This window comes from Gavia stellata, chromosome 2, assembly GCF_030936135.1.
Source record: "Gavia stellata isolate bGavSte3 chromosome 2, bGavSte3.hap2, whole genome shotgun sequence".
Classification (NCBI taxonomy): domain Eukaryota; kingdom Metazoa; phylum Chordata; class Aves; order Gaviiformes; family Gaviidae; genus Gavia; species Gavia stellata.
Genome location: NC_082595.1, coordinates 71,608,153 through 71,626,812, shown reverse-complemented (window position 1 = coordinate 71,626,812; position 18,660 = coordinate 71,608,153). Strand labels below are relative to the sequence as shown.

At 44.3% G+C, this 18,660-nt stretch overlaps 1 protein-coding gene across 1 annotated transcript in view; it reads right to left on the bottom strand.

Annotated features, from left to right (window-relative positions):
* Nucleotides 1-7,496: 7,496 nt before the first annotated feature.
* BACH2 (BTB domain and CNC homolog 2) overlaps nt 7,497-18,660 on the bottom strand; it is a 46,511-nt gene continuing 35,347 nt past the window's right edge. Inside the window, exons 3-4 of the mRNA XM_059835664.1 lie at nt 14,996-15,202; nt 7,497-8,013 (exon numbers count right to left, since the gene is read on the bottom strand). Coding sequence (XP_059691647.1) covers nt 7,534-8,013; nt 14,996-15,202 — 687 coding nt within the window. The 3' untranslated portion in view covers nt 7,497-7,533. The remainder of the gene's footprint in view (nt 8,014-14,995; nt 15,203-18,660) is intronic.

Here is an 18,660-nt window from a genome sequence, read left to right as displayed (position 1 = left end):
ATGCTCAACAGGAAGATTCAGAAAACTGGGGAACTCTGGAAAGTAACATTTGATTTTCTTCCATGAGAATTTTAAGACTGAAAAATCCCAGGCAACTTCAACTGCTGCAGATGGAGGAGGATGCAGTTTGCATCCCTAAGGATGGTAGCCCAGGACATGTGATCTAGGGTTTCCTGTCCGGTGATAAAAAAGCTTGGGGACCTCTCTCCAGCAGCTTGTCCACCTCCCCGCTCCCCACAGCAGCATCCGAGCAAGAGTGTGGACCAGGGTAGGACAACTGGTCATGCCACTTCCCCCTTCCCAGGTCTCCTCCTGCCAAGTTGTTGAGCAGGCTCTCAGGTTGCATCCAACACAAGGAGAGAAGTGGCTGCCATGCATTTGGGAGTCCCAGAAAGCAAACGCCCCTTGCTAGACCTGGCGCCCTGCTTGTGGTAATAGCATCTAAGGCTTTATAATTTATTCTTTCCTTTCTGGACCTTCTGTAGTGTAAGTGATGCTAACAGTCCACGGCGCAAGTTCCTCCCTCAGAAAGGAACACTACTGTATTTGGGTTACACACAGAGATTTTCAGCTCTATTTTGTTTCTACAGAAACCTCTCTCAATTTCTCTCAGGTTTTCTGTAAAGGGGAACAAGCCTCAACCTCTCCCCTTGCCTCCCATCACACACACTGACACTTTAGAAGACCAAAACAAAGACTTAGCAGAATTGCCTTAAGTCAGGCACTAGGGAAATGGATATAGATGGAACAGCTTATTTGGCCTTCCAAAACAACATATTTCATCTTCGCAATTAAATACTCTCAGCTGTTCCTGCAGCAGATCAAAGATAACTGGATCCCTGGATCAAAGATGACTAGAGAATTAGCAACGGGACCATGTGAGTGGAGAGCTCTTTATCAGCCAGAGCTTCACCGGGCAGTATCAACCACACCCAACCCACCCCACCCTCCCAAATCTCACCTACAACCCGTGCATTAACCAAGCACTGCAACATCAGAGTCAAGATGAGTCAATTTACAATACATAATGATATGTCTTTATTTCATCAACAGAAATGGTGTCTAGACAAAATTCAGTTAACACTAGCAATTCAAATGAATGAAAAGGGCCGGGTGTTTTTTTTTTCATTTTTGTTTTTTGCACAATACTGTATTTACAATGAGTAAATGACGTTTTAAATTCATTAGTTCATAGCAATGCTTTCTTCCAAAAAGGTAAAAATTCTTAGTAACAGAGAGTAAGCATCAACAGCCACCTCATTTATTTATACAATAAAAATCACAAGAAACCACAGTCACCTAGAAAAAAAATAAAGACAAGCTTAAGAACTAGTACAATAAAATGATGCATTGAATTAAGTTACATTAATCGCATAGAATTTGTGTAAAAAGTATGTAGAAAAAACACCTGATGTAACCTGTTACAGTCATTGACCAGTTATGAGAGGTACAGAGGGTTATACAGGTAGATATGTGTGAAAACTGTCCATACTGTTTGACCTGGGGAGGAAGAGAAGAGGGGTTGCACCCCCTTGCATACACTGATAAAACCCTGTTTTGAATATGGCCTCTGAAGTTTGTAAGGCATATATAAGAGGTGCACTTGTAACCAACTGGTTCTGGAACAAACTCTTAGGGCATCCCCACCCTTGAAATCAAAGGTGATGCTTGGAACTACGAGTAAACAACCACGCATTGAATATCACCAAAGTGTTTAGTATCATTCCTGCCAGTCTGAGGGATCCAGATAGCTTCAGGCGGAGCAAACGTAGTAGTGAGAACAGGATTGAAACCATGCACGTTTCTCTTGGGTACATCACAAACGCAGGGTAACGCTGGCCTGGGTGGGGGATCCCAGCCACAGTCCCTGGCGTGGAGTAGCTGCTCCCTCCTCTGCCCACGTCCCGGAGGGTGGGCTCCTCCGGTTGCAGGGACGAGCCCAGCTGGCGATTGCAGCCCCCGCTCGGCTCCCTCCAAAATGGAGGGGTCGTTTGGGTTCGTGGCCTGGGACCGTCTCTGCTTCTAAGCAATCAATGAAATCAAACACTGCCAGTTGCCATTTCTATTTTAGGATGCTAGTTTCTTTCTGCATGCCCTTAATTAGCCAAAAGGGACAACAGTGGCACTGCATGAACCATGCGGTGACTTTCACCTACGGAAAGGGCTCTGCCCACAGTCACTAAAATTCATACGAGAACAGGAGTCATCTAATCGGCTTTTTAGCAGTCATTTGGTTGGGGTAATGACCTTATAAAAAGGTATTATTAGCATTCATTCCTGCCAAAAAGCAACTTTATTTGCAAAAATGGCAACGTTATCTGTGTAATACCTTAAAATGCATATCAATATTTGACTTCGGTATAAATAATACCTATCTTGGTGGAGTGTAGGAAAATACCGTACGCTTAGTCTTTGCAAGTAATGCCATTAAAATTTTGAGGGTAAAGGAAGTAATTATTCTACAGACCACCAATAATAGATCTTTTAAATATACACACAGTATTTGAACATATGCATATACACACATATTGTATTCTACAGCATCAGATCTGATGCCTGAGTCATGAAATACTCCAGGGAGTATTATAAATATACATATATGTATTATAAACAGGAAAATACACAAACACACACTCTGACTAAAATTATAGATGTATGTATTCATACATACACATTATATATATGGATGTAAAATTAACTTGGACTGTGTTGGCAGAGACAAAACTGAAATGAAGTCAAAATCTGTTGAGAAAATTTCTAGCAGGAAAGAGAGCACAAGTTCTTTATGTTAATAGTTTTAGTTTCACCTCACTTCTGATAAAAATAAACCACTCCATACTTAGCAGATCCCCTCCTTACGCAAGGCCATCAGCTCCGCTGCTCATACTGAGCTAAACCTTCTCTAGGCAGCCCTAAAATAGAGACTTTTAAAATGCTGCAGCCATGGGCTACAACATTCACCCGGCAGCACTTCCAAACGCATCTCAGATCAGAAAAAAAAGGTGAAAGCAGCGCTCCCCATTGCAATGGTAGAAGACATGAAGAGGAGCAAAATGTGAGCTTGTGGAAACCTGGCAAACATTCGCTTCGTCTCACTGCAAAATTCACTACAGGTCTTCTATTCTGCAAACCCACCTCTTTCTCTCTCTTCACCACCACAGCAGTGGATTACAAGACACAAGTGAGGATGTGGTGTTGATTCTGGAATTGCAAAGCTTCGCCATGCTTTCTCCTAGTGGATCAGATTTCATTTTATTACAGGATTATAGTGATTCCAGCATGCAGATTTGTTTTATTTATTAAGCAGTCATAAAGTTACATATTAAAAAAATCTAACTATGTATCTAGGCATTTTAACTTCTATTTAAGCGCTCTTTAGAATACAGAGTTGACAAAGTGTTGGACTCCAGATTAATGACCACGCTATCAGCATTAATCATTTCTCTGGCAGCAGTTAATCCATTTAGCAAAGTTACGTATCTAGTTCCCAGTCTCCTTTTTAAAGAGAAGTAGCAGTTAGCATACTAATCACTGTGGCTTGCCTTTGCAGCACATTTTACTTCCTTGGGAAAAAAATAATACAAGGATTAGATCCAAAAATATAGTGCATCTTAAAAGCAGCATATACCCTTAGAAAGACATTTAATAAATTACTTGTACATTATATAAAATAATAGTTTTATACTGCAGCATCAAACTCTGACGCCTGAGTCATCACATTAGGAAGTCTGTGATATAAATACTGGGATCTCCTGATAACACAGCCAACATTTTTGCTTTTGTTTTGCTTGTTTTCTGTTTTGTTTTCTCTCTCTTTTTTTTTTTATTTTTTCCTTTTTTTTTGTCACTACCTTTTTGTTCCAGAATCAGCTTGCAATGAGCTTTAATTGTGTTCAAGGCACCCCCAGAGAACGCAGAGAAACAAACACATTATATAGTGTAGTACTCACCTGACAATGCATAACAAACCTAAATGAAATGAGGTTTCCTGGCGATACAAGTATAGCAATGGCAAAGGAAAAGGAGGACTAGATACAGACTGGACAAAGCTTCAAGGACTCACACACCCATGACAGCAGTGCAGTGCCCAGCGGGGAGACAGGGTCTCACCACGCCATTCCCAAGCAACGCCTGACAGGACCAATGCTGCACATATCCTCTTTGACAAAAGCAAAGAGATTCTTACTTAAGATGATGGTAACCACTGGCCAAACTCTTAAAACTCATAAATACTGCACTCAGGTTTTTTTTTTTCTTTCCAATGGTATTCTTTTGGTCAGCTGTTTTGACCTCAAGAGACAAGAATGGCTGGGTATGTCAACTGGTGTCCAGGTCTGAAACTAATTCTCCCAATGTCTTCCTTTAATGTTAGCCCAGTAACTGCTTTGAGAGCTGTGTGGTTTGGAATAGCAAAAAAAACCTCAAAACAAAATAGAAACAAAAAACAACCACTACCACCACCAAAAAAACCCCACTGAAAAACCATGATACATGTAAATATAGGAAGCAGTGACACAAAATCAGCCACTTCTAATGGGAAAGAATGAAATCCAACATCCAGAAAAGCCCGTGGGGAGGGAAAGAGAGAGAGACAAGAGAAAGGTTGAGGAAGAGACACTTATTTGAGCAGTGGTTTTAAATATCAGTTCCCAAGGTAGAGGAAATCAAGAGACCCAGCACCAGTATGAAGCCAGGTCAAACCTAAGAGCTGCAGCGCAATGGGTTATGTGGGTGGGTTTTTTAAACCATTGGAATGAGGTCAAGAGTACCAGTTGCACATGAGTTGTTAGTAGAGTAAATCTTCATGTCAGGAAGCAAGTTAAAACTTGGTTTTATACTCATAAAACATTCTATCTATTCATATATATAGGAGGTCACTTAAAAATAAAAAAGGCAACAGAAAAACATCTTTAAAATACTGTGTCAGTTGACCCTTCCCTCCCGCCCGCCCCCAGCCCCCCCCCAAGTAGCTATGATTCTATAATGTGATTCACATTTAGCTTTAAATTCTAGCTTTCACCATGGTCTCATAGAAACAAAACTTCTCTGCGAAGCACAGAACTGCTTTGCAACGTCAACGAATTCAAAGGAAAATCAAATCTGTGTCGTCGTCCCCCCCCCCCCCCCCCGCCAAAGAGCTTCTCAGTCAGTTACCTGCAAAAGACGGCTGGGAGGGGTTCAGATATTTTTACGTTAAGCTCTTTTAAAAAGAAAGGACGAATCCTCCCCCTTTTTCAACTGTGTGAACTAGGAGTTTATGGCATTTGTATATTTTTGAACATTTAAAGGTAAGGATTTTGTACAGTAATGATTAATACTTAAACATAAATATTCTCCTACATTATATACTAGTTTTTCTTTGTACATGCGGGGAAAAAAATGTATTTTCAACAAACATGGCACATGCTATATGCATTTCCTCCTCGGTAGCTTGGCTACAATAGTTTAGGTGAAGAGGATAAAAGCAAGACTCTGTGGCGAGTGGGCGACGGTCCATGAGCACAGTCTGAAGATGGAAGAAGTGGAGAGAGGGAGCTGATTCCTCCTCCAGGGTCAAGACGCTGATCTACTGAGTGCCTCAAAAAAACACCAGCGTACACCTCTAGTGTAAACGTTAGCGCAGAAGACCACATTATCACTTAGTGCTTCTGAGAAGCTGCTTCCCCACACTTTTTTTTTAAAAAAATAGGTGTGAACAGCTGGTCATTTTTTTTTCAGCAAGAACAAACAATATCAGCCAGTAAAGCACATGACAGTTGTTGTCGATAAAGCCACGCAACCTGGCACACATAGGGCAAAGAACCACAAAATAAAAACTCGGTACACTTAGAATAATAATAATAATTATTAAAAAAGCATTAGGAGGATGTTCTTCTGTCTAAACTGTACATACAGATGTTAGGCTTGGAAAGCTGCTGTCTCACACAGTCATAACATGAGTCAACATTGCTTAAGATAGATACAAATCCAATACAGTTACAACTAAGCCAATTCACTGAGTAGTCTCCTTTGAGACAGCGCTCTTTTAGCTGCGGTTTGTGCTGAGGGCAATGCTGCAGGATGAGAGGATCCTGGAACACAAGAATTTGATGGGTAAGCGACTGAATCGGGTGTTGGCAGATGTATGTTTTGCTCTTGGAGGATACAGTGCTAACTTGACTTCTGTAAGGAAACCAAAGTCAACAACTAAGGGTCTGATCCTGCAACTCCGCCCACCCAGGCAGGATCACTGACTTCACCAGACCCACCTCTGCAACTTGGGTCTGGTGAGGAAAACAGGTAACGTCTGAGGACAGCTGAGGTGAGGCTCTGGGGACTAGCCGGAGCAGCAGTTGCTTCCATGAGTAAAGGATGCAGAGTGGGGCTGGAGAAAAAGCCCCCCCAAGTGTATTGATGTGATCTCCGTTTGCTTTACTTCGTGGAACGTATGATGAACTGATCCAGTTGTCAAATACTTTTTTCTCTAAAGAGTGAAATATACTTTCCCCTATAAGAATCCAAAAGCATCATTAACAGCACTTAAACTTGGTTTGTGAAACAGAAAGAAGTCTGAATATAAAAATAATTCAAGCAGATTCTCTTTACAAATTGTATAGTGAATTCAGTATTTGGCAAGACCGTTTTTACTACATAATGAGCTCCTGAGTGTTTGTCTATTAGCTAAAACTTTTCTATTTTCTTTAAGCCATAAAGCAAAGAAAACCATATACTCAAGTTATACTGAAGTCACAACTTCATTTATGAAAAGAGGTTTGACCAGAAACTCAGTGCAAGTGGCAAAGTTGACCATTACTGTACAGTATCTGCAAGAAAATAAAATAACTCCACATTGCTCAAGTGGCACGAAATGGCTGTGCCAAAAAAATCGTCTATAATAAAATCTCAAATAAGTTTCCAACATTAAAATTTTATAAATAAGTACAAATTGAATGATATTGCTGAACTGCGAACCGAGAAAAAAAAATTATCGTGTAACAAGTTACCAAACTAGTTCTAGCATTGAAGACAAAAAGGAATGTTGGAACTTGTTTATACAATAGAAATGAAAGCTTCCAGTTTGTAGGATGAGAAAAACTGAGGCATGCAGGGACTTTTGCATATGGATATATATATTTTATATATATTATATATAATATGTACAGTTTAGCTATAAAACTTTGATGTGTAAAGAAGCTGTCTTCAATGAAAAATTGAACATTCAGAGGAAATTCCTGAGTTAGGGTTTTGTGACATGGGCCACTGAGAAAAAAGCTGCGGTTGGGTCCTCAGAGGTGTTCTGTCCATCCCTGTTAAGATTGAAATCAACATACAAAAACAGACAGTGTTGCCACTGCTTCGTTCCCTGCCTGAGCAAGGGATAGCACCATTGTGAAGAGAACTCCTGCTTGTAGAGAGGAGGGAATACTTAAAAACAGTATTGCTGCTAAGACCACTGTAGTGTGCACCAAATACGTTCTTCTAGACAACAAATGAACACTGCCACTGGCTGACTGAAGAACACCTGACCAGGTGTAACGTTAAGGTTACAAGTCACTAGGTGTAATCTTTCCTAGGTTGTTCATCTGTTGTACATTTATCAGTCATTTCCTGACAGAAGTCTACCGTGACCGTTTGGCTGCTCTGCTCTGGTGGAAGCTCTCTCTCGGGGTAAGTACCTGTGTCGGCTCCATCCAACCCCCCGCTAGCCGAACAATTTTCCGAGATGTTGTTGGGCAGCCAGGGCGCTCCCAGTTGCACCGAGCCTTGCTCTGAGCAGCACTGCATGCTTTCCCCGACACACTGGGAGGTCACCAGGCTCTGCTCCACGCCAGCTGGGGAGGGGCTGATGGTGGTGGCTGGCTGTAGATCCATGGGTCTGAGAACGGGGCAGTATCGATGGAGAGCTTGGATCTGTTCCGGGCTCTGCATGTCTCTACACACTTCTTGGGAAAGACATGAGAAGTTGTCTAACAATTCTCCCATGCTTGCTTTCAGCTGGTTCCTTTCTGAGAGCAATTTCTCTTTCTCACACACCTGAAAAAAAAAGAAGGCATCTTAGGTTGAGGAAGGGCCACCCGCTGGCTGCATACTCCAGGCATGTATGCAGCGATACCCAAGAAGAACACTAACACATCACTGTTATTTTTGTATGGGCAGAGTAAAAGTCACAAAGACATCAGGTTTTTGACCACCATGAGGTCTGTGTGGACTGCAGTTTGGGAAACATCTGGAGAAAAACACCTGAGTTGGAAGAGGATAAAGTCACAAGTTATTCCGAAGAGACTGTTAGTTCCCTTTGTAGACTAAGGCTGTTTGATGGATGATGATACAAAAAAATTCTGAAAGAAACATTTTTATGGAGAAAAGCCATTACCCATCTAAACTGCAAGAAAACAGGGTTTAGTTCCTGAAGGGAGGGTATGTTGCACTAGTTCAGTTTACCTTCTAACTGGTTGGTCAGACTGCCTGTACCCGCTTTGGCCCGTGTGCCAGCTGAACCCCCATTACCACTGAGTGGTGTGTTATTCAGAGGAGAGGATCTGAGTGTGTGCTCTGTGGCCTGCACCATGGCTCATTTCCTTACGTCCTGGTGCTTAATGGTTTGGTTTTGACCTAATCAAGATATTTTTATGAAGATGTATGTGAAAACTCTGAAGGTTGGTGGGCTTCTTAACACTCAGTACAACAAGCTCAATGTAATTTCCCCTTTGTTCTGCTCTGCCTCCTGTGCTCCCAAATGTCTTCCCCTACCAACATCTAGCTTGAGCATTTTCAGAGTTTCACTGTGTCAGTGGGCTGCTCTAAGAGGGGGCCAGGTGACAGGCAGGACAGTACTGGTGAGGAGGAAGAATGAGAGCATCTGGTGGGACTTATTTTTTCATGCAGGATTCAAAAACTGGGAAAAGGAGCTCAGGTTGTTCTGCATCCAACAAAGCACCAGTAAGGCCCCCAGCCCTAGGTAGTGTAGGGTGCTGTGCGACGTGCTGCGGTGGGAATCATCTCCAGCTTAGACCTCATGTGGCTGGCAAGCCCGCCGTGGGTTAAGCACTGCCCTCCTCATCCTCAGGAGGCAGACCGGGGGAGTTAGGCGCAGAGCCAGACCCAGGCTGTGGTTACACCTCTAAAAACCGGTGTTGACTCAGTGCAGACTGACTGGGATGGTCCTGCTGCGTCACCTTCTGTCCCAGGAAGGTGGGCATACAGCTCAAGGGAGTAGGTGAGATTTTGTAGAGTACCAGAGCTATTTCCAGAGTTAAGCTGGCCCTGAAAGCAGCGCAGCCATGTACCTCACCTAGTAACACTGCTAAACCCAAGTTGCCTTGGCATGTGAGGCATGAAAACTCCACAACTCAGACAATCTGACTATGGGTGGTGTTAACAGCTGATAGCATTGCCCTGGGTCCGAAGCCCACACTGGAAGTATACAGCTGTGCGAATGAGAGAGAGCAGTGCACATGAAAAGAACCAACTGCTAAAATATTGATAAATCTATCAAGAAAGCATAAAAATAATAAAAAAATAAACAGATGCTCAAGTACATCTTGAGATAATGAATTATGGAAGAGAATATGCTGTGAGTTTGCAGGGTAAAAAGGGAATGTGAGTGGGTAGAGGGATGAGTGAGGGAAAGCAGGCAAAAAAAAAATTACCTATCAAACTCAGAGGATACGACCATTTCACTCACTGTCTGCTGTGAAACCATCTGTGTCAAGAAGATGGGTGACTTGCAGGAAGTAAGTGCAGGGGAGTAAAGGGGTCTTACATAAAAAAGACCCAGCCAAGAAAAAAACCCTTAAACCCTAGTACCATTACACAATTCAGGAGACTGGAAATTACTGGTCACAAAGTGGACAAAAGATGACAGAGGAATTTCCAGTGACCATGTGTTGTGTGAAGTCAACTGGAGTTTCACTGCTGCTTCGCCTAAGAGTAAAAGTACAATTGTGAAGCAGACTATCTGCTTAGACAGGATGCGTATGGGGGGAGGGCAGGAGCGCTTGAGACGCAAAGTTAAAGTTGCATGAATTTAATTTTGCAGCTTTATACTCTTGCACACCTTGTGACTGTCTTTTTTATGAATGCCCTTTTTCAGAACGATGCACCAGATCCCGTACCACTACATACTCAAGTCCGGCTTGCTAAATAGAAACTTCAATATTTCTTCTGAAGAATCCTGTACCTCAAGGGGTTTTGATTCCTGAAATTCAGCAGGGATCAGGCCCACAAGGTCACTCATATGCCTTTAATTCATTTCCTTGAGATGTGTCTGTGTGCTGGAGAGAGAAGGGGACTTAAAAAATTTCTTTTGCCTATACACAGTTTAGACAGTAACGTTAATGTCACAGGATTGTGTAAAGCCAACGAACCCAAATTAATTTTCAAGTGAAGGTTACAGGTATCAAGCTGAAACACCCTGTGCTGCTAGTCCAGCCCTTAGAGTGCTGCCCCTGGTGCTCTGCTCTGGAGAATGAGAGATGTGTACTCCTCCCCATCATCAGCTCAGTGTAGAGGGGTGGGCATGTGCAGCCAAGACTGGACCCACTTCTCCTGACAACCTGCACGAGGAGCCACTCTTTCACCCTGCAGAACCTCTGACTCACCCCACATGCACTGTGGATTACGCTCGGTGCAGGAAGCAGTTGCTCACGGTTTTGTTTATCATCTTTTATGTTTTGTTTGTTTTGCATCAGTGGAGCACTACTCTGAACAATGTTTTGATTTTAATTTCTTTTTTTTTTTCCTCAGGGCTTCAGCAGCATGGCATCTGAAGGCTTTGCAAGCCTTCATGATTTAAGCCTCCCAACCAGCTTGTGGGGTCAGCATCACCTCCCTGTTACAGACAGGAAGCAGACAGGCACAGGCAGTAAGTGTGTAACCCAAAGTCATGCGGCTTTCTGCCATTTGTGAGGTGATACTAACTCAGCTTCTTCCAACAGATCCCTGCCTCTTTCACACTATGTTTCCTACAGCTTGTGCAGAGAATGAAGCACAACGAAGCCTACACTAAAGGCCACTTTCAACACGCAGAACACACGACAAGAACAAGAAGTACCCCAATCCCCAGATCTACAAAGTTCAACCTACAACTAAGCATGTTTTAAATCACAGAATCACAGTATCACTGATGTTGGAAAAGACCTGTAAGATGATCAAGTCCAACCATCAACCCAACACCACCATGCCCACTAAACCATGTACCACAATGCCACGTGCACATGTTCCTTGAACACCTCCAGGGATGGTGACTCCACCACCTCCCTGGGCAGCTTATTCCAGTGTCTCACCACTCTCTCAGTAATGAGATTTTTCCTAATATGCAGCCTGAACCTCCCCTGGCGCAACTTGAGGCCATTTCCTCTTGTCCTATCACTTGTCACTTGGGAGAAGAGACCAACACACCAATACCCCTTTCAGGTAATTGCAGAGAGCGATAAGGTCTCCCCTCAGCCTCTTCTTCGCCAGACTGAACAACCCCAGTTCCCTCAGCTGCTCCTCATAAGACTTGTGCTCCAGACGCCTCACCAGCTTTGTCACCCTTCTCTGGACACGCTCCAGCACCTCAATGTCCTTCTTGTAGTGAGGGGCCCAAAACTGAACAGAGCATTCGAGGTGCGGCCTCACCAGCGCCGAGTACAGAGGCATGATCACCTCCCTGCTCCTGCTGGCCACACTATTTCTGATACAGGCCAGGATGCCGTTGGCCTTCTTGGCCACCTGGGCACACTGCTGCCTCATCTTCAGCCGGCTGTCAATCAACACCCCCAGGTCCTTTTCTGCGGGGCAGCTTTCCAGCCACTCGTCCCCAAGCCTGTAGCGTTGCATGGGGTTGTTGTGACCCAAGTGCAGGACCCGGCATTTGGCCTTGTTGAACATCATACAATTGGCCTCGGCCCATCGATCCAGCCTGTCCAGATCCCTCTGCAGAGCCTTCCGACCCTCAAGCAGATCAACACTCCCGCCCAACTTGGTGTTGTCTGCAAACTTGCTGAGGGAGCACTCAATCCCCTCATCTAGATCATCGATAAATATATTAAACAAGACCAGTCCCAAAACTGAGCCCTGGGGGACACCGCTTGTGACCGGCCACCAACTGGATTTAACTCCATTCACCACAATTCTCTGGGCTTGGTCGTCCAGCCAGTTTTTTACCCAGCGAAGAGTGCACGTAGACATTTAAATCAAAGACTCCAAATAATCTTTAATTTTAATAGAAGCTGGGTACCCAGAGATGTCAGTAAGGAAACTAACTTCTGCTCCTTTTGTTTTATCTGTGTGAATGAATTAATTTATCACTCAAATCCCTGGATATTCAAAGGCTGGGTTTAAAGCTGGACTCCTAAATCTATCCTGTATAATGCAATAAAACTGTCCAGTCCTGCATGCTGCACACCCACACTTCTCATAAGAGCTGAACGGGGACTATTACATTATTTTTGATGTCTCAGAAAGCTGTTAAAGACTTTTAAACAGATGAGGAGGTGCTAACCCATTTTGAAGGTCCAGTGTTGCATTTCTCCTGCTGAGTAACACCCTGTAGACATGTCTTCCTCCATGACCCTTGTCTCAAGTCTTTTTTTCACAGAATCATAGAATGGTTTGGGTTGGAAGAGACCTTAAAGATCATCTAGTTCCAACTCCCCTGCCATGGGTGGGGACACCTTCCACTAGACCAGGTTGCTCAAAGCCCCATCCAACCTGGCCATCAACACTTCCAGGGATGGGGCATCCACAACTTCTCTAGGCAACCTGTCCCAGCGTCTCACCACCCTCATAGTGAATAATTTCTTCCTTATAGCTAATCTAAATCTACCCTCTTTCACTTTAAACCCTTTACCCCTTGTCCTATCACTACATGCCCTTGTAAAAAGTCCCTCTCCAGCCTTCTTGTAGACCCCCTTCAGGTACTGGAAGGCTACTGTAAGGTGTCCCTGGAGCCTTCTCTTCTCCAGGCTGAACAATCCCAACTTTCTCAGCCTGTCTTCACAGAAGTGCTCCAGCCCTCTGATCATCTTCGTGGCCCTCCTCCAGACTCGCTCCAACGGGTCCATGTCCTTCTTATGTTGGGGACCCCAGAGCTGAAGGCAGTACTCCAGGTGGGGTCTCAAGAGAGTGGAGTAGAGGGAGAGAATCACCTCCCTTGGCCTGCTGGTCACGCTTCTTTTGATGCAGCCCAGTATATGGTTGGCTTTCTGGGCTGCAAGTGCACATTGCCGGGTCCTGTTGGGCTTCTCATCAACCGACACCCCTGAGTCCTCCTCAGGGCTGCTCTCAGTCCGTTCTCCGCCCAGCCTTTATTTGTGCTTGGGATTGCCCTGACCCACCGTGCAGGACCTTGCAGTTGGCCTTGTTGAACTTCATGAGGTTTGCACAGGCCCACCTCTCAAGCCTGTCAAGGTCCCTCTTGATGGCATCCCTTCCCTCCAGTGTGTTGACGGCACCACACAGCTTGGTGTCGTCAGCAACTTGCTGAAGGTGCACTCAATCCCACTGTCCATGTTGCCGCCAAAGATGTTTAACAGCACCTGTCCCAATACTGACCCCTGAGGAATGCCACTCGTCACTGGTTGCCACTTGGACATTTTGTTGTGTACCAGCTTACTTTCTCAATGGGCAAGGGATGGCTGAGGAAGAGGAGCAGGGCCTGCAGACCACAGAGGCACTGTCATAAAGGAGGGGAGATTCTTCAGTTAAGGTGCCTACAGCTAAGATGTCTACACCTGACATGGCTCTCCAGGTGATCTTGTTTAGTGATGGAGAGGAACAAGCACTTCTGGGCTGTATGTCACCTCCTCTGCTGCAGGATGAGACAAACAAGACTCAACAGGTATCTATTTCTCTTCACTGACTATAAAGGAAACCAGGACAACTAGCTCTAGTGCAGGCGTCTATATTGTAGACATCTGTATTTAGCCATCCAAACCACACCTGAGGTGTCCATACCATGACTGAAAGAGAGAGGAATTTCCTGATCAGCCATTAGGCTCACTCCAGTCACCTCACTCCCTTAGATTAAAATGTGGTAGCACTGTCCACTGACACCTTGGCACACAGGAGACCTGTCCCCAGATGTGCTCTGGCCAGTGAACAGGGCATGCTTTGCTCTCCTCTCCGCAGCAGACTATTGCCAGACACACACATCAAGGAGGGTTGGGGCAAACCAACAGTTGCCACCTGAGCCCAGTGCACGGGGATGTGAAGCCCAGTGTGCTGTGGAGTGGGAACAGGCCTTTCATGTTAGATGGTTCTTGAATCACGGCGGGGTTTCAGTCCATGGCACACCAGGAGTGTTAGAGAGAAGAAGACAGCGGAAGCAAGGAGGAACATACCATTGCTGTCTCACTGACCTACACCAAAGGATGCCCACTTGTCTGGATATTCACATTCCTGGCTTGTCACTTCCCTTGCCATGTCTGCCATTTGCTCATTGAATGAAAGAGCTGAAGAAAAGGCATAGTGAGCTGAAACGTCCTGAAAACGCTGAGCTACCTTGTAGCACACCAAAGAGAAAGAAAATCTCTATGTAGAGATGAAGCTGGCCCTGCCACACCACTGTTTGGACCAGCCTGCCTCTGAAGGTCTCTTCATACCTGTCTCTTTTGAGCACTCCACGAATCCCTGACCAACAGATTGTTATGGTAGTTAGGCATGGAAATGGGTCTCAGATGAGAAAATGCCTTTGTGGATGCACTGTAAGTCCTGGGGAGAAGTTCAACTGCAAGAAGGGAGCTGTGATACAGGCTTCCCTCCTCTTCCAAGACACTCAACAATCTGCTCTTGAGATATCAAAATAAAGAGACATCTAGGCCTCATTCCACTGGAATTTTGTGTTTTCTATATACATTATATACACACACACATGAATATATTTTTGTATATTAAATTTTCATACTAGTGACTCCGCTTACTTATGTACAAACTGACTGAACCCACCAAACTCTGGACAGGAACTGCTGTCGGTGCCCTGCAAGCTGCGGCGCGAGGGTGAGCGGGGCCGTGGCAAGAGCACACAACTCACCAACTTGCGGATTTCACATTCTAGGTTCTGAATACAGTCCAGTTTCCTCTTGCGGCAGCGCTGAGCTGCAATTCGGTTCTTGCTGCGCCGGCGGACATCGTGGATGAACTCGAGCTGCTCTGAGGTTAGCTTGTGCATCTTTATCATCATCTGGAAATCATTCCTTGGAAGATCTGTGATTTGATCAACAGGAAAAGGAAGTTTCACCTAAAACAAACAAATACAAGACAAGAGCAGAGAGTCATATTTTGCTTGCTGAATGCAAGCCGAACAACACTGAGCGGAAGGACAATTACCTATGCTGCCGCCCCCTAAATAAACAACACACAAGTTTTACATTGAGCAAGTTTTTAACACTCCCTTGTGGCATGTTGTGGCGGTCCAGCTGGTAAGGATTAGATTATAACTACTGAAATCAGCAATATAGATGAATACCAGGTAAATATTTCATCTTTCTAAAAAGCTCTAATAACAGATCTCCTTGCACTAAAAGAAAGCTCCGTCCACTAAGAGACACGGTCTTTTGCAAACAGTTAAGTACCTCGCTGCTATTAATTTCAAACTGGTTTCAAGGAACGGGCTACTACCACAGCAGGAAACTTGTCTCTGCACAGCCTGCAGGACTGGAAGTTTGATTAGGTGTGAGGTTAAAAATGGAACCTGACACCTCAAGTGGATGAAAAATACTGTATCGCAATTAGGAAAGGTCGCCTAATCACCATTTCAACTGAGCAGTACACCACATAAGAGGAAAGGGTCAGAGGAGTGTGATGCAACATATCCTACCCCGCTAAAATATATGCATTTTGAAATAAACCAATATTTGCTGACATTCTAATATTTTTGTAGATAGAAGAGCACCCAAGTTGTATTTCTTGAAAAAAACCCCAAACAGTCTAAAACCTCAGTTACTTGCAGTAAAACAGCAACAGTAGCTCCAGGTTCTGACTTCAGGAATTCCAACCATCTCTCCAACTCCTACTGATTATGTGTTAAAGCAAAGCAAAACACAAAGCTCCTGACAGCTTGGAGCAACGAACACACACTCTCTCAAAACCTGGGGAATGGTGGATGTGCTCAGACTTCTGTTAGCTTTTTTTCCTCAAACCTATCAGCTTGCTCAAATCAAACTGAGCACCTCTCCCTACAAACCTTGCTTCACTTGTAGCTTGAGACCATTAACATGACCATTAAAAAAATAATGTTCCTCAGTGGACTGCTGTGTTTGGTGGTCAAATAACCATCAGTTGACAAAGCTGAAGGAGGTGACGACTGAGTAATTCGATTGCCCCCCTTTCTTTTTTTGAGTCATTCCCACACTGCCCAAAAGATGGCAGTAAGTATTTACATTTCTGTCCCCATTTGGTACAAGCCAACCTCTCGCACAAGGAGACTACTCTGCATGCAGGCTACCAAAGAAGATATGACTTAAGTTCCTCCAGCCAAGCAAAAGACATGGGTTGAAAAGGTCCCTTTGATATTTAAAACATGGTTATCATCTTCAAACGGTGCACTTCAATTATTTGGAGATAAAGAAAATAACAGCACAAATTAGAAATAAGTTATTTTCATTGGAGAGCGTGTTTGTTTATGCAAAACAGTTTCCTAAGGACACATGTACACAAACACACGGCAGTGGCCTCTGGCATTGACAGTCATGGACCCTTGCCAGGCACCCGGACCTGCCGATAACCAGCTCCTCACCTTGTTTATGAGCTTGCGTTTTCTTGTGCTCTTCTATCATTGCTCTGCATATCTCCAAGCCTGGGCCACATGAAATTCAGTGCAAACACCTACCGCATCCTTTCAGATGGTTTCATGTCCTGAACATTGCCCCTCTGCCCCATGTGTCCAGGCACCGCTTCATAACACACTACTTGACAGGTCAATTTAAACCAGCAAGAAACACCAAACACTGCTCCAATCCCCCCAGATTCCTGCTTGTACATTGAAAGGATGACCTTAGGCACAGTGATGTGGACTAGCTTGTTTACAGACTGCTAACTAATGACATGAAACCTGTTTGATTTCCCCTCCCTAGCCTTTGGACGGTCAACATAAACTCGGTGTCACTTGCTTTTCTCTCAAGCTTCAACCAGGGTCTGAAAACGAAAACAGCCTGTGCTTTCCTCTGAAAGACACCACAGTTTCACTGCAAAAACAGTCCTTTCACATTCCCAGTTTTTCCTTATTTTCTTAAGTCCAAAGCGGAAAGCAATGTTAACTTTATTTCTCCCTCCCTCTCCCTTTCAAAACATATTTAATTCCAAGGAGGAGATGTGCTTGCAGCTGGAATGGGAATGAAAGGGAAGCGACTTAAATCTGTCAGGTAGAAGTTGCTGAAGGGAAATGGGAAAATAAATAGAAACAGATTCATAAAAAGAAATAACAGATTGAAAATAAAACCATCTACACAGCAGGCCAGAGACTGCTATCAGTAAATCCAGCATAATCCCACTCCTGTCATAGGCAGCACCGCACAGGATTAAAAACGTTAAAGGGGGAGTGGAAGTGAGTCAGACTCATTTCCTTCCCCATTCACAGCATTTTTATTGCCCATCTCCCTCTCCCCAATTAGCTGTCAACTGAAAAAAAAAAACCCACCAAGCCTTTGGCACGGAGACAGTGAATAACTGCGCCGGGGTACTGCTGCAGTGAGAGGCGAATGGTGTTTTATATCGGCACAGGGCAAGACTCTCAGCTGGTATTTATCACAACAGAGCGGTAAGTCACAGAATCACAGAATCACAGAATCACTAAGGTTGGAAAAGACCTGTAAGATCATCAAGTCCATTTGCAAGAGCTGACAATTGTGCCATGGGTGGGATTCATCTGACCCACTTAGAGCTGTCTGAAATGATGGGTTGGGACTAACTAGTGTCCAGGTCCCTGCTGTTCGCATCGAGGACAGAGAGGCCTTCAGATGACAATGCATCCCACACGGCTTCTCCTTCCTCCTGGCTGCAGAAGGAGCAGAGATGAGACTTAGAAAAGATGCTGCACCTTACAGTATCTAAGGTAGGTGAGAGAAACCTTACCTGAGGTGTCTGAAAAAGGACAGTCAATCTTCTCTAAGATGTGTAAAAAAACCCCAGCCAGTATGTTTTCTTGTAAACTTTTCCTTTTAGTAACTATGAATTTTATACAGCAAATGACTGTGTACTCTTTGGTTCGGACTATTTCTAATTAGAAATGTAAGCGGGACCCCTACTCCTTCCAGGAGTTACTCCAGCCAGAGTAACCTCAGAGAGCTCTAAAATCTTCCCTGTCCGCACAATTACTCTTTCCCTGCATTTTTACACCAACAGCAGAAGCTCTGATTCCACCACACAACAAATAAACTGGCACTTTCTGCCACCACCGCAGCCTCTATTGCCCCAGACTCTGGCTGATGCACCCCTGAGAAGACAGCTGACCCACCCTGGAGAGAAAGAAAACTTGTTTATGATTTCATGGCGTTTTCCCCCCTGTATTAGCATTAGGATGCCAGTGTAAACATCATTGCTTTGAGTGGCTAAGTAACTGCAGTGATCTAGACAGACAGGGACAGCCATTGACTCAGCACATAAAAGGCCCATATATAACCAATTAATTCCTCCAAGCTTCACTAGTTAGTGCCAGCTTGGATCATATGCCAGTTACTGCTGTGCTGCTCACGTACTGTA